Source organism: Callithrix jacchus, chromosome 9, assembly GCF_049354715.1.
Source record: "Callithrix jacchus isolate 240 chromosome 9, calJac240_pri, whole genome shotgun sequence".
In the NCBI taxonomy this organism is placed as follows: Eukaryota; Metazoa; Chordata; class Mammalia; order Primates; family Cebidae; genus Callithrix; species Callithrix jacchus.
The window spans coordinates 29,483,888-29,509,352 of NC_133510.1; the positions used below are offsets into that span (position 1 = coordinate 29,483,888).

The 25,465-nt window shown below is 35.6% G+C and overlaps 1 protein-coding gene across 3 annotated transcripts in view; it reads right to left on the bottom strand.

Moving 5' to 3' along the window:
• Window positions 1-25,465, bottom strand: part of ARID2 (AT-rich interaction domain 2) — a 193,342-nt gene that overhangs the window by 29,205 nt on the left and 138,672 nt on the right. For 2 of the 3 annotated variants that reach the window (XM_035255747.3, XM_078338858.1), the window contains one exon: window positions 17,772-17,920. In XM_035255747.3, coding sequence (XP_035111638.2) covers window positions 17,772-17,920 — 149 coding nt within the window. Of the gene's footprint in view, window positions 1-17,771; window positions 17,921-24,648; window positions 24,915-25,465 lie in introns of those variants that run through there. The other variant, XM_035255749.3, reaches the window with a different exon arrangement.

Sequence of the window (25,465 nt, forward strand, 5' to 3'; positions counted from 1 at the left end):
AGACACAGACACAGAGATGATGCTGGAAAAGAATGGCAACATGGACAAGGGCACACTGAACAGGTGAGGCAAAAGGCCTTGCAACAGACTGATCTTAAGTTCGGCAAAACAGAAGCTTCTAAAACCAGAAAGTGGACAGTAACCCAGTCTGGCCAGTGGGATACTGCTGGCTTTAAGAACAAGGATCAATAACATAAATTTCTCAAACCTGGGTGGCTTGAAAAATCTGACCCTTCATTTAGCTGCCCCCCTGGCATGACTGCAAAGCCGAACATGACCCTAAGCAAGAAGGCAGCAAATAGCCTGCAGCAGAACCTGCAGCAGGATTACAACTAGGACATAAGCTGGAAGTTCAACCTAGGAGCAAGCTTTGGCTTCTCCACTGCCTCAAACAAAATCTTTTATATTGGTAGGAATGCTTCCAAGTCAAGTCGGAAGATTAAACTCTAGTGTTATGTCACCCTAAACAGCCAAAATTCCTTTTATATTATTTTGTGAAGATGAAAGCCATCTGATGGTTGTCTTGAATCCAACACCTGCAAAGATTAAGGACGACTATCTTGATAGGCTTTAACAAATTGGGGTGGAGGTAGCTTAAGAGAATATGTGACTGGCTAAAACTTGCTGTTTTCTGTGTTTAACATTCTATGCCTGTTTGAGACATCAGAATGTATAAATAACATCTGTTAAGTGTTGTGCATGTACTAGACACATATTCAAGTGTTTTCCTTGCATTAATGTGTTTAATCTTTATAATTATAAAATTATTATCCCCATCTTATCCATGAGGCAACTGAGGTTCAGGGATAAAGTAGTAAAATTGCCTGGGTCAGTCACCCAACCAATAAACAAACAAATTATTCTGGCTTATACTATAGGAGTAATTACACTTTACAGGAGAAACTTTAGGAGAAATTGTAACTGTATAAGGTTCAGTAAGAACCCAGTGATTTGAACCTCAACATGACCTGAGTAGATTCCTGAGCAGTTGGGGAATTACCAATTTTACCAGCATCAAGCAAAAGTCCCTGGTTCACAGACAGACAAGTTTTCACACAGGAAATATTTGTTCAGAATATATTTGACATCCTCTGTATTCTTGGTTTGACTTTCAATAATGCAATTCTAAATATAAATATAAATTTTATTCCTCAAGGGAAAATAATTTTCATCTTTCTGTAGCAGTAATTAATGAGAAATCTATGAGGAACAATATATTCTAGAAAAGTGGTTTTCAAATGTCTTTTTAGCAGCAGAACCTTCTTTTCAAACAAAATATTATTAAAATCCCCATAAATAAAATAAAAGCAGAGATCCTATGTTTAAAGGCAAGTTGGAGAGTCTCTCTTAAACTCTGCCTGACACCACTTAATTCAAAGAACACTGTAGCCTAGAAAAACAAAGAAAAACACTATGCATATAAACTCTTGACTACTCAGTCCTTTCCTCCAATTATACAGAATTCAAACAGCAATTCATAGATATTTTTAAATGAAGGAAATTTTCAAGGGAGACTACTTTTTTATATAATCACACAATTATACATTTCAAATATATATTAATAGTCAACATCATGCTTAATGATGATAAACAAACAAGAATAAAGATAAGGATGAGGACTTCCAGTTTCCTTTCAGACATGTAAAAAGCTGCAAGTCATCAGTCCCATCTCCACAACAAGAAATAAGCGGTACAAACTGAAAATTTACAATTCCTTCTTAGATTTATCAGAGAACTGAGGTCATAGGGCAAACTGCCACACTGAAACCTGGAGAGACCCTTGAATACAGACAATCAGCCTTTCTTGCTGGAGACAGTAACTTGCAGGAACCCTTACACAGTGATTGGCAAACTGCTAACCTTCAGAGTTAATAAATCCTGGTGGGTGGGGTAGTGAGGGGGTTGTTAGTCTCTGGGGAGAACCCATACTTTCGTGTGAATTACCTTCAGAAACCAGGATCTCACAGTGAAGACTGAAGAAAAATTTCCCCCTTCTTCCAGGAATGGTAGGGGATAAGTAACCATTTTTAGTATGTCCAGAGTGTTCTTTTCACCTTACAAATGCCTGTCTCAAGGAAAACAACTTTACCAGAGCCGTATCTGACCTACAAGAAAGGCAATTTCAAAACATGGGCCCTCTCTAGACTTCTTACACAGGAGAAAAAAATAAAGGCTGAGAAACTTACCAAAGTCACAGTCCTTAGATGAAGGACCACTTTTAAAAAGTGAGATTTAATAATAAGATCATAGAATATTTCACCTCTCTATTTCCCTACCACCGTATCAACAGGTTTCCAGTATGGTATAACAGTATATTAGAACTGAGAGAACTACAAGACACAGGCTATATTTAAAAAGGAGTTTCTAAAAAAATAATCCAGGAAGTAAAAAAGGGAGAAAAGGAAGAACAAAAAAGGGAAAAAAAAGGACGCCAGGGAATACTGAAGTTTCTGACACCTACAGCTACAGAAAACATTAAACATAGCCTAATTTCTTGCCAGATAAACATAAAACCTCACACCAAAGGCTATCTACCTCAGATGCTTAACTGAAACATCCCATCTGACTTCCAACAAAATCTTACAAGGCATGCTAAAAGTAAAAAAAAAAAAAAAAAAAAAAATCCCCTTCCTCCCTACCAACCATACACACACACACACACACACACACACACACACACAGAGTCAGAAGAGACAAAGCTAGAACCAGACTCAGATATTACATAAATTTTGACATTTTCAGACTCAGAATTTAAAATAATTATCATAAATATGCTAAGACTAATGGAAAAAGTGAGCATCAAGAGCAAATGGATAATGTGAGCAAAGATGAGATGCTAAGAATCAAAATACAATGCTAGAAATAAGAAAAAAACTGTAAAAGAAATAAACGATGCCTGTCACAGACTCATTAACAGACTGGACACAAAAAAGGAAAGAATCGGTGAACTTGAAGATGCAGAATATGTCAACAGGAACTTCCCAAACTGAAAAGCAAAGGAACAAAAAAAATAAAGGAAACAGAATATTCAAGGACTGTGGGACAGTTACAAAAGCTGCAAATATATGCAGTGGGAATACCACAAAGAGAACAAAAAGAGAAAGAACACAAAAAAAACCTGAAGTAAGAATGAAATGAAAATTTTAAAACTAATGTCACACAAGAAATCATAGATCCAGGAAACACAGACAATACTAAACAAGATAAATATTTAAAAAAAATCAATACCTAGCCATATCATATTCAAATTGCCAAACCTTGAGAGATTAAGAGGGGAAAAAATCAACTTACTGATGGAAGGACAGGGAGAAGAATACACTGATGTCTCTTTAGGAATAATGCAAGCAAGAAGAGTGGAATGACATATTTAAACTGTTGCAAGATAAACATCCACTAACCTAGAATTTCATATCCAATAAAATAATTCTTCAAAAGTAAAGGAGAAATACAGTTTCTTAGACAAACAAAAACTGAGGCCATATGTACCAGGAGATCTGCTTCACAAGAAATGTTATCCTTCAGAGAAGGAAAATACAGAGGTCAAAACTTGAATTTACACAGAGTAAGAATGTGTGTTAGAGAAGAAATCAATGGAAGTAAAATATTTATTTTTCTTATTTTTAATTGATCTAATAGATAAAAAATAGCAATATTGTATCTGGTGATTACAGTTTATAGATAAGTGAAATGAATGACAGCATGTAAAGGACACAGTAAAAGGCAATGGTCCCCAACCTTTCTGGTACCAGAGACCACTTTCATGGAAGACAATTTTTGCATGGACCAGGGGTTGAGGGGATGATTTTGGGATGATTCAAGCACATTACATTTATTGTGTACTTTATTTCCATTATTATTCACTATAATATATAATGCAGTAATTATATAACTCACCATAATGTAAAATCAATGGGAGCTCTGTGCTTGTTTTCCTGAAACTAGATGGTTCCATTTGGGGGTGATAGGAGACAGTGACAGATCATCAGGCATTAGATTCTCTCTCATAAGGAGCATGCAATCTAGATGGCTTGCAGGTGCAATTCACAATAGGACTTGTGCTCCTTTGAGAATCCAGTGCCGCCACTGATCTAACAGGAGGCAGAACTCAGATGGTAAAGCAAACAATGGGAGTGGCTGCAAACACAGATGAAGCTTTGCTTTTCTGTCCACCACTCATCTCCTGCTGTGCAGCCTGGTTCCTAACAGGCCACAGTACCTGCATAGCAGTACACAGGTACATCTCATTTTATTGCATGTCACTTTCTTATGCTTTACAAATATTGTGTGTTGTTTTGTTTGTTTTGAATTGAAGGTTTGTGGACTTCAGCACCATATTTCTAATAGCATGTGTTCATTTTCTAATAGCATGTGTTCAAATGTGTCTCTATCACATTTTGGTAATTCTCACAATATTTAGAACACTTTCATTATTACTATATCTGTTACAGTGATCTGTGATCAGTAATCTTGATGTCACCAGGGTAAATGTTTTGGAGCGTAAATGTTATGTGTCTTTTGACTGCTCTACCAACTGGCTATTACCTTCATCTCTCTCCCCATCCTTAGGGCTCCCTGAGACACCATTCAACAATATTGAAATTAGGCCAATTAATAACCCCACAATGGCCTGTCAGTATGCAAATGAAAGGAAGAGTCATATGTTTCTCTACTTTAAATTAAAAGCTAGAAATGATTAAGTTTAGGGAGAAAGGTATAGCAAAGCTGATAGGGTAAAAGCCATGCCTCTTACACAAAACAGCCAAGCTGTGAATGTAAAGGAAAAATTCTCAATGGAAAATTTGTGATTCTCAAGTGAACACCTAAATGTTAGGAAAGTGAAACAGCCTTGTTGATATGAAGACAACTGTAGTGGTCTGGATGGAATATCAAACCAGTCAAGACACTTCATTAAGCCAAAGCCTATTCCAGAGAAAGGCCCTAAACTCTCTTAAATTAATAGGTTGAGAGAGGTGGGGAAGCTGCAGAAGAAAAGTTTGAAGCCAGTGGAGGTTGGTTCATAAGGTTTAAAGAAAGAAGCCATCTCCGTAACATTAAAGTGCAAGGTGAAGCAGCAAGTGCTGATGCAGAAGCTGCAGCAAGTTATTCAGAACATCTAGCTAATATCATTGACAAAGAATATTACATATACTAAGCAACAGATTTTCAGTAAAGATCCAACAGCCTTCTACTGAAAGAAGATGACATCTAGGTCTAGGGCTTTCATAGCTAGAGAGGAAAAGTTCAATGTCTGGCTTCAAAGCTTAGTGGCTAATGCTGCTGGTGACTTTAACTTTTGACTTGTTCCATTTCTGACCTGGGCTCGTTCATCCTTCCTTAGGCAACCTGGTGGTCCCCAGGAAGTCACCATATTGATGCCGAACTTAGTGAGGACACCCAATCAGCAGAGAGCACTACAGCCCAGAACTCCTGGCCTCAAGCAATCCTCCTCCCTCAACATCCCCAATAGCTGGGAGTATAGGAATGCACTGCTGCCTAGACTCCAATTTTGAAAGAAGTTCTATGGTGGGTAAAATGCTACCAAACAGCATTTCATGCTACAGAGAAATCTTTTGTGAAAGGAAGAGTCCAGTGACGTGGCAAACATCACTGGTTTTATTTTAAGAAATTGTCACAACTACCCCAACCTACAGCAACCACTATCCTGATCAGTCAGCAGCCATCAACATCGAGGCAAGACCTTTCACCAGCAAAAAGATGATGACTTGAAATATATACCATAATCAAGTAAAATTTATTATAGGCACACAAGGCTGGTTCAACAGATGATCATTAGCATTTTTAGCAGTAAAGTATTTTTAATTAAGGTATGTACCTTGTTTTTTTAGACAAAATGTTATTGCACACTTAATTAACTACAGTACAGTGTAAACACAACTTTTAAATGCACTAGTAAACAAAAATATTTATGTGACTTGCTTTATTGTGATATTTGTCTTCTTGTGGTGATCTGGAAACAAACACGTATTATCTCGGAGGTATGCCTGTATCATTGTTTGAAAGTGGTCTTAAATTAACTATAAATGTATACTGCAAACTCTAAAATAAACACAAATAAAAATTTTAAAGAAATATGATTGATATCTAAAGAAAGGGGAGAAAACGGCAACATAAAAAGTGCTCAGCTAACAACAGAGAAGGCAGAAAAATAGGACAGCAGAAAAAGAACAAGTGCATTTACAAATATGATAACTATCAATGCAACTTTAGTGATAATCACATTAAATGTGAATGATCTAAATACACAAATTAAAAGATAGAGAGGATAATAAAATAAAAACTATGTATTGTTAAAAATAAAGACAGATTAAAAGTAAAGGGATGAAGAAAGATAAACTATATTAACACTAATTAAAAGGAAGCTGGAGTGGCAATAATTATTTCAGACAAAGCCAACTTCAGAGCAAGGAAAATTATCATGGATCAAGAGGAGTATTACACAATGATAAAGAAAACCTAACAATCTTCTCCAAGAAGATGTATCAATCCTTAAGATATATGCACTGAACATACAGCATCAAAATATGTGAAGCAAACACTGACAGAACTGCAAACAGAGAAAGAACCAAATCCACTAGTATAGTTGAAGACTTCAACATACCTCTATCAGTAATTGACAGATCCAATAGGCAGAAAATCAGTAAGGATATAGTTGAATTGAACAGCACCATCAATCAATTGGATCTAATTGATATTTACAGAATACTTCATCCAACAATATATTCTTCTTAAGCTCACATGGAACATCCACCAAGATAGACCACAATCTGGGACATAAAATACACCTTAGCACATTTAAAAGAACAGAAATCATATGTATACTCTGAAACCACAATGGAATTAAATAGAAACTGATATGGTTCAGCTGTGTCCCGACCCATGCAGTTATGCACATGCTGCTGTTCTCCTGACACTGAGTTCTCACAAGATCTGATGGTTTTATAAGGGAATTTCCCCCCATTTACTTGGCACTTCTCTCTCCTGCTGCCATGTGAAGGACGTGTTTCCTTCCCTTTCTGTCATGATTGTAGCTTTCCTGAGGCCTTCCCAGCCATGTAAAACTGTGAGTCAATTAAACCTTTATTTTTTTATAGGTTACCCAGTCTTGGATATGTCCTTACAACACTGTGAGAACAGATTAATACAGAAATCAATAACAAAGAGATAGGTAGAAAATACTGAAACATCTGGAGTTTAAACAATACATTTTTACAATATTTTGAACTAAAGGAAAATGAAAATACAACATAGTAATAATTTCTGGATATAGTAAAAGTAGTACTTAGAGGGAAGGCTGTTGGCATTGAATGTATATCCTAAAAAAGAAGATAGATCTAAAACAGTAATATAAGCTTCTACCTTAGGAAACTAGACAAAGAAGAGCACATTAAACCCAAAGCAGGCAGAAAAAAGAAATAATAAAAATTAAAGCAGAAATTAATGAAATTGAAAACAGGAAATCAACAGAAAGAAAAAAATTAACAAAACCAAAAGCTGGTTCTTTGGGGGAAAAAAATCAATAAAATATGTACCCAAGAAAAAATAACAGAAGATATAAATCACTAATATCAGAAATGAAAAAAGGACCATCACTACTGATCCCATGAACAGTAAAGAAACATTTTAAGTATTTCTATGCTCACACATTTGATAACTTAGATGAAATCGACCAATTCCCTGAAAGACACAATCTGCCAAGACTTACTCAAGGAGCAACAGATAATCTGAATAACGCTGTAACTATTAAAGAAACTGAATCAATAATTAATAACCTTCAAAACAAAGTACCGGGACCACATGGTTTCTCTGCTGAATTCACACCAAACAATTAAAGGAAGGAATGATACCAATTTTCTTCAATCCCTACCAGACAAGAGAAGCAAAGGGAACACTTTCTAAACTCATCCTATGAGAACGGCATTACCCTATTGCAAAAATAAGACTAAGCTATTATAAGAAAACTACATCCCAGAATCTTGCATACATATAGATGACATCATCCTCATGAAAAATATTAGCAAACCATATCAAACAATGCATAAAAAAGAAATATATACCATGACCGAGTAAAATTTATTACAGGCACACAAGGCTGGTTCAACAAGTAAATTAATCACATTCGCAAGCTAAAAAATAAAAATCATATGATCATAGCAATAGATGCAGAAAAGCATCTGACATAATCCATTATCTATTCATGCGAAAAGCTCTAGGCAAACAAGTTAAAAATGGATTAAATATCTGAATAGACACCTCACCAAAGAAGATATACATATGGTAAATGAACAAACAAAAAGATGCTCAACATCATATGTCATTAGGGAACTAGAAATAAACACAACAGATATACCAACACACACCTATCAGAATGGCTCAAATCTAAAACACTGACAACACTAAATGTTAGCAAGGATATGATGCAACAAGATTCTCATTCACTGCTGGCAGGAACATAAAATAGTACAGATACTTTGGAAGACAGATTCACCATTTCTTACAATGTTAAACAAAGTCTTATCATATGATTCAGCAATTATATAGATGTTTGCCCAAATGAATTGAAAAATTACATCCACACAAAAGTTACACATAAATATTTACAACGCCATAGTTCAAAATTGCCAATAATTGGAAGCAACTATGATACTGTTCAACAGATGAATGGATAAGCAAACTATGGTACATCTGTACAATGAAATATTATATAGAAATAAAAACAAATGAACTATCCAACAATAAGAAGACATGGAGAAAACTTACATGCATTTTATAAAGTGAAAGAAACCAGACTAAAAAGGTTATTACTGAGTAATTCCAACTATATCACATTCTGGAAAAGTCAAAACTATAGAGTCAGCAAAAAGATTAGTGGCTGCCAGGAAGAGGGGGTGGAGGATGGGGTGAGGAAGAATAAACAGATCAAGCATAGGGGATTTTTAGTCTAGTGAAGGTACTCTGTAGGTTACTGTAATGTTGGAGACATGACATTATGCATTTGTCAAAACCCAGAGAACTGTAGAAAGAATGAATCTGAATGTAAACTATGAACGTTAGTTAATAAGAATGTAACAATATTGGCTCATCAATTATAACCTGTGTACCACACTAATGCAAGGTGTCAATAATAGTGTAAACTGTGTGCAGGGAGGAGGGAGATATGAGAACTCTATAGTATCAGCTCAATTCTTCCATAAACCTAAAACTGCTCTACAAAAATAGGGCTTATTAGCTTTAAAAAAGATATGGATGAATATTATCATGATTATTGTGCTGGAAACATTAGACACTATAATTTGTTTTGTTTTGTTTTGTTTTGAGATAGAGTCTCGCTCTCTTGCACAGGATGGAATGCAAGGGCACAATCTTGGCTCACTGCAACCTCCACCTCCCTGGTTCAAGCAATTCTCCTGCTTCAGCCTCCTAATTAGCTGGGATTACAGGTGCCCACCACCACGCTTGGTTAATTTTCACATTTTTAGTAGAGATGGGGTTTCCCCATGTTGGCCAGGCTATTCTCAAACTCCTGACTTCAAGCAATCCATCCAACTTGGCTTCCCAAAGAGCTGAAATTACAAGCATGAGCCACCATGCCCGACCTAGACATTATAACTGGGTAAAACAATATATGAAGTATAAATATAGAAAACACCTACCAGTTGAAAAATATAATGGAAGTTGAGATCATTTATAACAACAAAACATAAGACCACCACCTAGTAATAAATTTAATAAAGTACAAAATTCATGTGAAGAAAAGACTAGAAGCTCTATTGGGAAAAAAAAAAGGAACACCATGGGCTGATGCCTTTTCCAGTAAGGGAAGACTTGATATTGAAAAAAGTGTTCATTATCAAAAAACAAACAAAAGACCCTGTTCATTAAAAGCAATTGCAACCCAAATCCCAACATGCCTTCCTTGGCAATCTTGAGAAATGAATCTGATTTATACATCACTCTAATTTCAAAACCCAGCACAGTCTAATACAAGGTAGTTGCTCAAACAAATCATAAAAAAAAACTGTGAAGAATCAGCAGGGGCAACCTGCCATATCCAAAGTTAAAATGCATTTAATGTGACAGTGTAAAAAGGACAGAGATCTAAGGGATAACAAGTAATCCAGAAATAGGCACATCAGATATACGAATTTAGTATATGACAAAGGTGGTAATTCATATGTCTGAGGGAAAGAAGAACTTGCTAATAAGTTAGCCATTTGGAAAATAATTAAGCTAGACTCAAACCTCACTTTACACATCAAGCTAATACAAATGAATGAAAAAGTTAAAATATTAATATATTACAAAGCAAAAAAATGTGTATTTTATTATATAAAAGTTGAAAAGGTCTAAACACGACATAAAAAACCATTAAGATTTAAATTCCATATAGCAAAATATAGCTAAAGTTTCAAGTAAAGACATGATGGGGTGGACACATAATAAAGAGGTGATATCTTTTTTGAGATGGAGTCTCGCTCTGTCATCTAGGCTGGCATGCAGTGGCACAATCTCAGCTTACTGCAAACACCGCCTCTCAGGTTCAAGCGATTCTCATGCCTCAGCCACCCACGTAGTCAGGAATACAGGCATCCACCATGCCCAGCTAATTTTTCTATTTTTAGTAGAGACGGGGTTTTGCCATATTGGCCTGGCTGGTCTCGAACTCCTGACCTCAAGTGATCTGCCTGCCTTGGCCAATCTCAAGTGCTGAGATTGTGAGCCACCATGCCTGGCCAAGAGTTTACATCCTTAATATACAGAGAAGTATTGCAAATTTTTAGGAAGGGCAATAAAGAATGAGCAAATGACATGAGTAGATAATTCACAGAAGAAAATCATATTTGAAGATATTTAACTCAATACTTGAAATAAAAATTGAAAAAGGAGCTGGGGAATGGTAAGATGAAGGGGCAGAATTCAAAAGATTTTAGGGCAATACTATTCTATATACTATAATGGTGGACACATGTTATTATATTAATATTTGTCAAAACCCATAGAGAGGTCAGGTGCACTGGCTCAGGCCTATAATCCCAACCTTTTGTGAGGCCAAGGTGGGAGGACTGCTTGAGACCAGGAGTTCCAGACCAGCTTAGGCAACACAGTAAGACCCCCACCTCTACAGAAAATTTTAAAATCAGCTGGGCAAAAAGTTAAAATTAGCTGGGTATGGTAGGCACACCTGTGTAGTCTGAGCTACTCAGGAGGTTGAGGTGGGAGGATCATTTGAGCCCAGGAAGTAGAAGTTACAGTGAGCTGTGATTGTACCACTAAACTCTAATCTGGATGATAGAGCAAGACCTTGTCTCAAAAAAAAAATCAACAACAACAACAACAACAAAACCCACAAAACAAACAAAAACCCAACTAAACAAAACTCCCAGAATGTACAATGTTAAGAGCAAATCTTAAAGTAATCTATGGGCTTTGGGTGATAATGATGTGTCAACATAGGTTAACCAGTTGTAACAAATGTACCATTCCATAAAAATGTCATGTTTGTGGGGACAGGTGCAAGCTACATAGGAACACTTCATATTTGCCACTCAATTTTGTTGTAAACCTAAAATTGCTCTAAAAAAAAAAAAGTCTATTTAAAAAAATTAAAATAACAAAAGAATAAAAATTGACAGTCTTTTTGAGGCTACTGGATCAGCAAAGATGAAATTTCCCCTAGATCTGAGTAGCTAGGTAGTGGGAAACAAGTTCATATTCTATTATTTTAATTATAAATTAACATTTTTGAATGGTAATTTGTCAATTTCTGTAAAAATAAAAACATGTCAATTGACTCAGAAATTCCCAATTTGGTACTTTATTCCACTGAAATATTTGTAGAAAATGTGCTATAGACATAAAATTATTCACCACAGTTCTGTCCACATGTAATACCAAATAAATAAAATCCCAAATAGTCTTACTGTGAGATAATAGTTAACAGATTATAGTACAGGGTCACTACATCTAATGAAAAGAAATGTGTCCTCATAATTCAAGAGTAATCCTGTCAAAAAAGAATGAGTTAGAACTGCTGTCAAAAAAGGACACGTTAGAACTGCTGTTCTAACTACCAACACAGATAACAAAGAGTGCAATAAAAGGGAATTCTTGGTATTCATTACAAAGAATGAGTAGATCTACATGTTGACATAAAAAGTATATATATTCTACATTAATGAATATTACATATATTATTGAAACAAGCTCTAGATCAGTATATATAGTTTAAAATAAGAAACAAAGTATACATGTATATTTTTCATGTACAACCCAGTATAGTTGTATATGAAAAAGCTTTGTAAAGATATATACCAAACTTATAACCATGGTTATCTTTTGATAATCCTGCTTTTAGAATTTAACTTTCTTTTTTTTCCCCGAGATGGAGTTTCGCTCTTTTCACCCAGGCTGGAGTGCAATGGCGCGATCTCGGCTCACCGCAACCTCTGCCTTCTGGGTTCAGGCAATTCTCCTGCCTCAGCCTCCCGAGTAGCTGGGATTACAGGCATGCGCCACCATGCCCAGCTAATTTTTTGTATTTTTAGTAGAGACGGGGTTTCACCATGTTGACCAGGATGGTCTTGATCTCTTGACCTCATGATCCACCCACCTCAGCCTCCCAGAGTGTTGGGATTACAGGCGTGAGCCACCGCGCCAGGTTGGAATTTAACTTTTTTAAAAGGTAGAAGTATAATTTTAAAAAGAGAAAAACAATTATATGAAAACATTGTAGAATCACTTTTGTTAAGAGTCTTCAGTAGCATTTGATGAAACTAGTTTGGATTGTCCCACTGGACAGTGCTGAAACCCAAAATATTCACTGTAACCCTTATTTTTCTAAGAATAAACTACTCTTACAGTATCAGGAAAGAAAGTTACAGTGACCAACTAAAGAAAAAAGTCACTGACTTACCCTTATTTCCTTCTTTAAAACCAGATTACTGAAACAGGGAAAAATTCCAAAATGTAACATTTAAATGGAAACTATAAAACCACCTAAGTTCTAAATAAAAACATGGGAGTTCTACAATTTGGGCACAGAGAAAGCCTTCCTAACTATAATCCAGATCCAGAAGCAATAATAAAAAACCTAATAAATTTGTTTACAGAAAAATCAATTCAAAGAACAAAAACCCTCCATTTATGACAAAAACAAAATAACAAAAAACAAACAGTAAAGTAAAAAGACAAATGATGATCACCACAGGAGTAACTTGTAAAGGTTTTTTTTGGATAATGATGTAGGACAAAGGATAAATTGTTAACAATACTGAGAACTGGGATTTTTTGGTATGGGAGAAAGAAGATACAGGTGTAAAATGATAAAATGAACTAAAAACCTTGTATTTAGTTTAAATTCCAAGAATCGGTATAAACACATAGACCATGTTGCCTAACAGAGAGCAAGGAAGCTATCAAATACTTATATTAAGGTCACCACCAAAGGACTTGGGAAATCCACTTGAAGAGGCTTTCACTGGCCAAAGATGGCACAACTCGTATACCAAGAAGGATATAATAGCCTCAAAGGACTAAAATATCTCAAGTATGTTTAAATTCCTGTTAGTTCAGAGTAATACTACAAACAAAAACCAAACCAAATGGTAACTTTTACAGAGCGATAATGAGTAACTCATTATTTTAAAAACTCTTAAATAAGGAAAATATCCAAGCATCTGTCTTGCCTTTCCTGTAGGAACTATTTCTCAAAGAAAGCAAATCACTGATAAAAGGGGGAATTTTATATTGTACAAACCTTAATGATGTTCTGAACAATGATCCTCAAAGACTATTTACATCACAGAAAGAGACAAGAAGATATTACCTATCTCCTGATGGAAGTATACAATATCATTTCTAAAGTGGTCTTCATCTAATGAAACCAGAACTTGATCAAATATTTGGACCAAACTACCAATGTACAGAAAAACAAGGTCAGAGTAACATGCTAAACAATACCAGGAAAATCCAGATTGCAATGCTCTACGGGTCAAATTAACCTGTTTTTTTTTCTTTTCAACAAAAATTTGCAAAGTGAAAAAAAGAATTAAGAGGGATGGAGAGGTAATCTAACAGATTAAGAGAGATTTAAGACTTATCAACCAAGAGCAATTCAAGCTCCAAGCAAAAGGCCACTGGAAAAATGTACACACTGATAGGATATATGAAGAAATCAACACATTGAAGGGAATTAATTATTTTCTACAGGAGTATGGTTAGTTATACCTAAAGAGTGAGGTCCCTAACTTTTAGAGATGCTTGCAGATTAAAAAAAGCAAACATAAAAAAAAGAACAAAAACCAAAAAACCAAGCATTAATATGTGATGATAGAAGAGGGACTGGGGCTTACTGAAAAGAATCTATATTGTACATCTAAAAGGAGCATTATGGCTCACACCTGTAATTCCAGCACTTTGGAGGCTGAGGCAGGTAGATCATTTGAGTTCAGGAATTTGAGAACAGCCTGGGCAACATGGCAAAACCCCAACTCTATTATACAAAAATTAGCTGGGTGTGGCAGCATGCACCTGTAGTCTCAGTTACTTGCGAGGCTGAGGTGGGAGGATGGCTTGAGCTTGGAAGACAGAGGTTGCAACGAACCAAGATCAAGATAGTACCACTGCACTGCAGCCTGGGTGATATAGTGAGACCCTGCCTCCAAAAAAAAAAAAAGAGAATTATAAATACAAAAAGACCATGTAAAATGTGGTGCTAATACAGAACCAAAAATAGGTTAAATGTATACTCAAAAAATCACTTTTAAGTCCTTAAAAGGAAGAGAGCAGATAGCTATTTCAACTTTAAATACAAAGCATTTTACAATAATATATAGGTGAAGAAAATAATTTTAGCTTTAAATCTGATGGAAACAAAGACGGTTTCTGTTTTTTTTAAAGAGACAGTGTCTTACTTTATAACCCAGGCTGAAGTGCAGTGATGCAATCATGGCTCACTGGAGCCCTGAAGTCCTGGGCTCAAGAGATTCACCTATTCGCAGCCTCCTGAGTAGCTGGCATTATAGGCTCAAGCCACCATGCCCAGCGTAAAGTTATTTACTAGTATTTTTGATATGATATTAAAGAAATTAGAATAGCCACTTAGTGGTCAATGGGTATCATATATATGTTCCTACTTAGAATTGGAACTAAATATAAATAAGAGCCATTTCTCTTATCATGTCCTTATGCTTGTAGTATCCTAACCTCTCATGGTTTCCTGGACATATGGGGTGCTTTTATACTCCTGAGCTTGCTATTAACATTCTGACAGGTTTGTTTTAACATGACAAATTCCTACCCATTCTTCAAGACTCAACTAAACCATAATGCTTGTAGTAAAACTCTCCAGCCATCCCAGAGTTAAACTGTCCAATATGTTGCAACAGCACTATGGAACTACCTTTCATAACAGTACTTATTTATACTGTAATTTATTTGTTTTTAGGGTCTGTGCCCCTCAGGAGTGATTTTTGTATTTCTATCTTCTAGCACATGTACCCTCCTAGAGGATGCTCAATAAATATTTGCAGACTAAAACTAAACTTATTAGCAATGCTATAGTGAAAAGCTATCACTTAAAAAAAATGGCATGCTCTAAGACTTATTCAATCTGTCTTATTCAGAAAAGACTACCAAGAAAAAGCTAAATCATCAGATTATGTAACACTGATCCTATTAGCAAGATAGAAAACTGTCAGACATCATTAACTCTTCCAGCAACTTGTTTATCTTGAAGTAATCTAAACACTTCATCTGAAGCAGTTATTCTTAAACTTGTTTATTTTTTTATCTTTTTAGACATGAGGTCTCATGATGTTGCCCAAGCTAGACTTGAACTACTAGGTTCAAGTAATCCTCCTGCCTCAGCCCTCCTGCACCACTGCAGACAGGCTTCTTAAACTTTTTGAAAAGTCAACAAACAGCTTTAGCACACTAACCATCCATCAGCTACTATTTGCCGTGAAAAAAACAAACAAAACACTCGAGACAAATGGAGAGAGTAAAACTGACAAGCAGTGAAGAAAGTTCCAAATTAACTTACAAACATACACTAAACAGAAAGAGATGGTCAAATTAAATGAATGAAGGAAAGAATCAGAAACAACCTAAAGCACTGATTTTTTTTAAAGAAACTTTTTGACAAATAGATTTTATACTATGATCAAGTACACATATATAGGTCACATATATGTAACTGCAAACAATATTTACCTCATACTAACATGGTAAACTATGATATATTTTATTCATTTTTTTTCGTTGAAAAGAAAAACAGGCCAGGCGCAGTGGCTCAGGCCTGTAATCTCAGCACTTCGGGAGGCCGAGGTGGGCAGATCACAAGGTCAAGAGCTCAAGACCATCCTGGCCAACATGGTGAAACCCTGTCTCTACTAAAAATACAAAAATTAGCCGGGTATGGTGGCCTGCGCCTATAGTCTCAGCTACTTGAGAGGCTGAGGTGGAAGAATTGCTTGAACCCAGGAGGCAGAGGTTGCAGTGAGCTGAGATTGTGCCACTGTACTACAGCCTGGAGACAGAGCAAGACTCTGTCTCAAAAAAAAAAAAGGAAAAGAAAAGAGAAACAAAAAACCTACTAAAATGATCCACGGTCCCACTATTGGGTTGAGATTTAAAGTTTCATCATTGCTGTCCTATAGATACTTTGCATACTACGCAGGCAGTCATAATCATACAAAAATCTGTACATGAAGTTTACAATAAAGTATAATATCTATAACATATCACAAAAATATGAATAGCAAATATAGATTGTAAAAGATATGGTAATTTCTGCTATCAATTACAAGAGTGAAATGGAATCTTTGATATCTAAGAAATGATGGGTATTATGTCTATCAAGACAAATGCTGGCCAGGCTCAGTGGCTCACACCTGTAATCCCAACACTTTGGGAGACCAAGACCAGGGAGATCACTTGAGGTCAGGAGTTCGAGACCACTGGCCAACTTGCTGAAAAAAATACAAAAATTAGTCAGGGATGGTGGCACATGCCTGTCATCCCAGCTACTCAAGAGGCTGAGGCAGGAGAATTACTTGAACCCAGGAGGCAGAGGTTGCAGTGAGCTGAGATTGTGCCACTGTACTACAGCCTGGAGACAGAGCAAGACTCTGTCTCAAAAAAAAAAAAAAGACAAATGATTAGCCCTAGACCTCTTAAAAAAAAAAAAAATGACTCAAGGCAAACAGTCTGACCTGAGTACTATCAAAGGAATTAAAATTTTTAGTTTAACCAACATTCTTTTCAACTTTTCCTTCAAGTCTAAGGTTTATTTTAAAAGTTCTTCTTAATTAAACTGTAAGACGGTAAGGCTTTAAAAATAATTTTCATAGGTATCCACCCCAAACTCAAATTCAAGACAAGTCATTCTCTTTCTAACAGATTATTACTTCTAAGCTTCTACTATACAGAAATACTACAGCTGCCACTAAATTCAAGTCACTTAAAAATAAAACATCTCTTTTTAACAGTCAATTATATAATCACATTCTTAATTTTCTTTTACTAAAAATAAATACTGAACCATATTCTCTACAACGTACCATTAAGCAATGAAGTTCTTTCCATCACTTATATAGATCCACATAAACATAACTCTTAACACAAAACATTTTTGCTAAAAGTTAGTGGTTCTAAAGGAAAATTTTCATGAAACTATAAATGACAGAAACTTAAATATAAAAGCATTCCAAAATAAAGAATACTTTTATATGTCAAATAAAATTGCCATTTACTTTTTACAAGACTGCCATAGACACATGAAGTTCTGTCCAGGTTTTCTCACTGGATCTCCATGCTGACTGGATGCACTGAATGGAGAAGGCTGAGAACTGTTAGGCTGGCCCTGCACTTGTACAGCTGGTGAAGGTGGCATAGGAGTGTTCTGTGAAAAAGAACAAATGTAGAGTTTGTGACATGATGCTGAAAAACATTTATATTTTATAGTACAGTCTTACAAATTTGATTACATTAACAGTTATGCATTTCTACCATAAAATTTACTCTTTATAATTTTAAGTTTATGATTATCTTTAAAAGGATAATTACTTTTAAAGAAATATTTAGAAAGTTTGATTATTTTATTTAATATGAAACCATAAAGGCAATACCACATTATTACTACTGTAAAATATATATTATTTAAAATGAAGATTTTTAGGATGAAACACATAGATTTAAAAGAAATATATATACTATAAATGTACCCACTGGATTTACTTATGTGAATTCTTCACAAAAACAGATCAACTGCAAATTACTACTTCTTTGTATATTTCCTTTTAGATTTTTGTAACGAATATAAAGTGAAACAATATGGTAAAAAGCAATGAAAATTTTAGTTAGCAAAAAATGGTGTAATCATATAAATCTATCACATTAACTAATTTGCAGCAAGCTGCTTAACAATTTTAGATTTTGAGGTTACTCAATTATGTATTTTTTATTTTTAGAGACTCACACTGTCACCTATAAATCCCATCCCTTTCTCTTAGAAAAAAACACTAATAATTACAATGTGCCTTAAATCAATTTTAAGCAATATATATTTTTTAAATACCACAAAGGGGAAAACTACTATTAAATTTCTTATAGAAATGGTAGTATATCATTTTTGAGGAACTGCTTAAAAGTCATAAATTAAAATCCTGGGAAAACACAAAATACACTTGTTCTTTATAAGGTACACAGTTATTCATTGCTTAGTGACAGGAATATGTTTGAGAAATGGGTCGTTAGGTGACCCATTTCGTTGTTCTGTGAATGCCATATAACGTACTTCCACAAAACTAGATGATTTAGCTTTATACATACCTAGGCTATATGGAATACCCTATTGCTCCTAGGCTTAAAACCTGTATAGCATATTATTGTACTGAGTACTATAGGGAACTGTAACACAATGGTTAAATATTTGTGTATCAAAACATAGAAAAAGTACAGTGAAAATATGATATTATAATCTTCTGAGATTATCATTATATTATGTGGTCCATCCTTGACAGAAATGTCTTTAAGTAGCACTTGACTGTACTGGAAATAGGTGGGCAAGCAGAAAGCTAAAATTGCTGAGAACTTAAGATTAAAAGCCATGGTAATTTTCTTTAGGAAAAAATAGATAAATCGCAAGCACACAAGGCTACTATAACATACAAATGAAAGAAAACTAACATGCTGAAAAACAAAGCTATCAGAAATGGGAAGTCATAAGAACTTCTAAGTTCCCAATTCTGAGGGAAAAAACTACTTTGAGATTGATGTTTCTATAATAGGTTCCCACTCTTATACATGTATCAAAAATATTTTAGGGCAGCACAAAGGTCACACAGATAGGATGAGGATTTTCCAGCTTGACATATCAGGACTTACACTTTCAATTAGACTTTTAACTAGCCATGTGATCTTGGGCTACCTGCTTAACCTCTCTGATCCTCAGTTTTCTTGTGTAAGTAATAAAAACTAACTTAAGAGATGCTGGGAAGACTAGAGAAACTATACATGAAAAGCCTAACTCGAGATTCTTAATAAATGGCAATAATGATAGGAAAACATATTTTGGAGGAAAAATGATCAGTTTAGTTTGGGAACAATGACAGATGAACCAACTAAAAATGTCTATCAATAGAAGTTAATGTTGGAAAAATAAATCTGAAAACCATTCACCTGCAAATTCTAAGACCCATAAAAACTCTGGACCAGGTGCACAGTGGCTCACCCCTGTAATCCTAGTACTTTGTGAGGCCGAGACGAGCAGATCATGAGGTCAGGAGATTAAGACCATCATGGCAAACATGGTGAAACCCCGTCTCTACTAAAAATACAAAAAAATTAGTTGGGCATGATGGTGCATGCCTGTAGTCCCAGCTACTTGAGAGGCTGAAGCAAGAGAACTGCTTGAACCCAGGAGGCAGAGACTGTGCCACTGTACTACCATAGCCTGGGCGACAGTGCAAGACTCCATCTCAAAAAAAAAAAAAAAAAAAAAAAAAAGTCTGATTCTGAGAAAATAGTGTGGGAAGAGGGGTTAAAGAGCAAGAGCAAGGAAAATGTAAGGGGAAGGTTTCTTTCTTTCTTTTTCTTTTTTTAGATAGAATTTTGCTCTGTCACCCAGACTGGAGTGCAATGGCATGATCACAGTTCACTGCAGCCTTGAACTCCTGGGCTCAAGCAATCTTCCCACCTCTGCCTCCTGAGTAGCTCTATCTTCTGTGGTTGAGATAAATAGGATGGTGAATAAACTAGACACCATGACACCTAAAATTGAAGGAACCGGGAAAGAGCATTCTAAAGAAGAAGTGAGAAGGAAAGACACTTTCCAAAACCCTTGTAAGGAACAAGAATTGTATTTACTCTGACTGTGATATAAAAGAGATACCTTTAGCTAGGCCAGACATGGTGGCTCATGCCTGTAATGCCAGCACTTTGGGAGGCCAAGGTAGAAGGATCACTTACTTGAACCCAAAAGTTTGAGACCAGCCTAGGCAACATGGTGAAACCTTGCCTCTACAGAAAATACAAAAATTAGGCAGCTGTGGTGGCATGCACCTATATATAGTGTCAGCTACTCAGGAGGCTGAGGTGGGAGGATTGCTTAAGCCCAAGAGGCAGAGATTATAGTGAGTCAGAAGTGCACCATGGCACTCCACTCTAGGCAACAGAGCGAGGCTTTGTATAATAATAATTTTAAAAATATTTAAAAAGAGAGAGGGAGACAGAGATGCATTTAGCTAAACGTATAAGTCTTTAGAGAAGAAAATTAAGGCATTAATAGAAATCACTGGAAAACAGAGAATTTTTGTGAATGGGGGCAATTTGTTTCAACTCTTAAAAGTAGGAGTTTTGGCTAAGATAATATCAAAGACCCTTTCAGCTCTAATATTCCTCCATTTTCTTAAAAAGTTTTTACCTCTTATTAAGTATAAATTTAGATCATCAGTACATGCCAACCCTGCTTTATAAGAACAAATTAAAATACAAACAAAAAAGTTATATAATACTTTCCCTAGTTTTTATAATATGCTACTGGTCTACAAATCTGAGTAGCAGTACTCTTAGAAAAACATAAATGATATTCTTATGGGTCTTGCTATACTGTTCTTTTATGGCTACAACTAAATGCTGCCCCCTGAGGCTACCAATCTGCTTTCTGATGGGTCGAGTAACTTTCTCAAGCTCTTTACCAGTAAGATACCAATATTCCATGTTACACAGTACCATTATCAGAAATGATTCACATTCTGAATTCATGCAAGGCATATGTTAAGTATCATAAATATGTACATCTTTAAGTAAAGTATTTTTATGCATAAGTATTTGGCATGTTATCAGATTATGGGATTAACAGATAACTGACAGATTGTGTTCAACACACATTTGTATGATCCTGAAAAAAAAAGTCTTAAGTTTTTATATCTAAGTTTCTTTCATTTTGTAAATTCATTTTAATTTTTAATATGCCATTTAGCCAATATGTTTCCAACAGATACCAATTCATGAAAGTGGAACAGGGCAGGGCTTCTGGAAACAATATCCTATAAATTGTGCTTCAACTTGCAATTATTACATTTGAAATACCAATAAAGAAATGTGCCCTGAAATAGGTACAACTTATTTTATATTTGTATCAACTGCCCAGTTAAATACTACTTAAATATAAAATCAATGGCTATATCATTTACTTTTACATATATTATTTTTACTTGTTGCTGTTTTTTTTTCTGTAATAAAATTAATATAGCTGATTAATGGAGGATGAAAGAAACAAAACTGAGAAGAAAAAACATGAATTATAATGGCATTAGAAAGGATTACTTGTTGTTCCTTCTTGGCAGGGACACTTCCCTGCACTCTTTCCAGCCCTGAGCATTCTTCAAGTCTGGAAATCCCTTACTGGGGTGCAAGTACCTCCCTTGAAATTGTAAAATAACAAGTTTTCTCCAAAAATCACATTTAAAACCCTCTACTCCTTTAAGCTACCAATTCAAATAGTGAATAAAACAGTATTAATCCAAAGTCTAACATGCAACTTTAAAGAGTATATAAAGAAATTTGGCTGGGCACAGTGGCTCCACGCCTATAATCCCAGCACTTTGGGAGGCTGAGGTGGGCAGATCATGAGGTCAGGAGTTCAACACCAGCCTGACCAACACAGTGAAACCTAGTCTCTACTAAAAATACAAAAATTCAGCTTGGCATGGTGGTGGGCACCTGTAATCCCAGCTACTCAGGAGACTGAGGCAGAAGAATCACTTGAACTCAGGAGGTAGAGGTTGCAGTGAGCCAAGATCACACCGCTGTACTCCAACCTGGACGACGGAGTAAGACTCCATCTCAAAAAAAAAAAAAAAAGAGTATATAAAGAAATTTAAATACTGTGGCTCACATCTATAATCCCAGCACTTTGGGAGGCCAAGGCGGAAGAATCATTCGAGTCTACTACAAGTTTAAGACCAGCCTGGGCAACATAGAGAGATCCCATCTCTACAAAAATAAAAAATAAAACAAATTAGTTGGGCATGGCAGTACGTGCCTGTGCTCCCAGCTACAGTCTTGGGAGGCTGAGGTGGAAGGATTACTCGAGCCAAGGAGGTCAAGGCTGCAGTGAGCTGTGATTGCACCAGTGTACTCTAGCCTGGTCAACAGAGTGAGACCCTGTCTTCCCCACCCAAAAAAGAAAGAAATTTAAAGGACAGGAGCAATAATGGAAATGACTTTCTCTTATTTCGCATGCTCTTCAGAAGGCCCAACAGCCTTCTATTCTAAAGAAACTTATAATGCCATCTTGAACAGTTAATATTTTTTCTGTTAAAAATATTTAGCCCCAACAGATACTTCATCTTTTATATAAAGATAAAGCATACCTTCCCCATTACCAAGTGCCCATATATGGAGCAGGCACTGGGCCAAGTGCTATATATAAGAATGCTGTTTTTGTTATTCTCATCCTCATAGATACCATGCATGCTACATCTTTTCCTTTGCAAAGATTTTAATTTCTACAAGACAAGCAAATATCAGTTTTAGAAATAAAGAATGTACCTATTTTAAATAAACTATATTCTTTGTGAGAATGTAAGGAAGATTAATACAGATTTTTTCAGATTAGGAACAAAATGTATTGATTGTTTGGCCTGACTTAACTACATATATGTCCAATGTGCTAGGTAAAGCATTTTAGCATTAACGTCCTAAAATTATCATTTAGTAGAACATCCTTTAACATCACAGCTCAAATAATCAATGAGTTTTAGCACTAATGTCCTAAAATGATCATTTAATAGAACATCTTCTAACAGAACAGCTCAAATCATCAATATGTTAGATTTTTAAAAAGGGCTTTAGAGCTTTATAAAGAAATCTTCTAGAATAGTGGAGAGAAGAAAGGTTAATGGGTTAAAAGCATGAGTTTTGGTTTCAGATACACCCAGGTTTCTGTCCTGATACCACCTCATATTATTTGGTAACCTTGGGTAAGTTATTAGCCTTCTTGAGTCCTCATCTTTATAATTTTTACCTAATAAGGTTGTGTGAGGATTAAATGAGAAACTTCTTTAGTATAAAGTCCCTACCACATATCCTCACCTTAGCTAGTATTATTGTTCATTCTTTGTAATTGTGATATTACTGACTACAATCACAATGGAAGATTAAGGGCACAAAAAAATGAGTGTTGATGAAACGATTCCATAGTGATATAGTTTCTCTCTAATTTGGTCTGTTATAACTATTAGGATTGTAAAGGTCTCTAAGAGGAAAGACAGGCACATAATCAAGGTAAAATGGGAAATTATTAAATATAAGGGGAAAAAATCTAACTAGGGAATGTCTACTATGTACTCGACACTGCATGCACTACTTGAAAAAAATGTGTTTTAGTGGAAAACTCAACATGTGGAAGTATGTTTGAAGAAAAATGATATAGTATTTTCCATCTCAGGATTAATTATTGCCAGGTCTATAACGTCCCTCAAAGCAGAAGTCTCCAACCTTTTTGGCACCAGGGACTGGTTTCATGGAAGACAATTTTTCCACAGACCAGGGAGTGAGGAGATGGTTTTGGGGTGATTCAAGCACATTATACTTATTGAGCACTTTATTTCTATTATTATATTGTAATATATAATGAAATAATTATACAACTCACCATAATGTAGAATCAGTGGGAGCCCTGAGCTTGTTTTCCTGCAACTAGATGGTCCCATCTGGGGGTGATGGGAGACAGTGACAGATCGTCAGGCATTAGATTCTCATAAGGAGCGCACAACCTGGATCCCTTACATGCACAGTTCATGATAGGGCTTGTGCTCCTATGAGAATCTAATGCTGCCACTGATCTGACAGGAGACAGAGCTCAGGAGATAATGTGAGTGATGGGGAGCGGCTATAAGTAGATACAGATGAACCTTCACTCGCTCACCTGCCACTCACTTCCGGCTGCGTGGCATGGTTCGTAATGGGCCACGGACTGGTCCGTGGCCCAGGTATTGGGGGCCCCTGCCCTAAAGAATACACAGTTTAGTCACTCTAAATTAGATTCAGACAATATAAATATATAAATTAAAATCTTATTATGCCCCACAGCACACTGCCCAACTTTATCCTTTTTTTTTTTTTGAACTTCAAGAAGGCAACTTTATTCATTCACATGAAGAAAGATGCATATTAGTAATATCCATCAGCAACTGCAAGAGCAATAACTGTTCTGAAGCAAAGGGCTCTTCCTTTTGTTCTTGTACTTTCCATTTGGCTGCTGCCCACACCTAGGTTTGGTACTAATGCCAACAATGGCCATCTATCTGCTGTCATCACCGTAAGCATACAGAAGAAACTCAAGCCAGAACTGGGCTAGCAGAGTTGGCAGTAGTCACAGAAGGTTCTGGCTATGCAGGAATGAAAAAAAAAAAAAAAACAAAACAGAGTGAAACTGATCCAGGAAATAGGTGGTGACAACTGTTAAGAGAATCCATGAGTTCAGTCGAAAGAACATGTAAGATTGTCATCAAAATCTTTATAGCCTGATTGGACCCTCAATTTAGTAGTGCTGATTTTAGAAAATACTTGTATTTACTAAGGCATGCAGAGATGGAATATTAGGCATTAAAAAGAGAATAGCAGGAATATGACAGTAAAGCAAAGGAGTAAGAAACAGAAAAAAGTATCAGAATACCTGAAACAAACAGAAATTACAATAAATACTTTTTTAACACTAAAGGAGGCTAATTCAATACATAAATACAAAAAGAATACGACTGATAAAGTTATTACAAGATTCATCCTTATTACAAAAAGTACTATTAAAGGGGCCACTAAAACACATTCAGGTCAAAATCAAATACAGAAATCCCCATTTAGAGTACTTACTCTTAGAACCTCCATTCCCCCAACCCCTGGGCATTATACTCAAGAAAGAGATTAAGATACATTTTTTAAA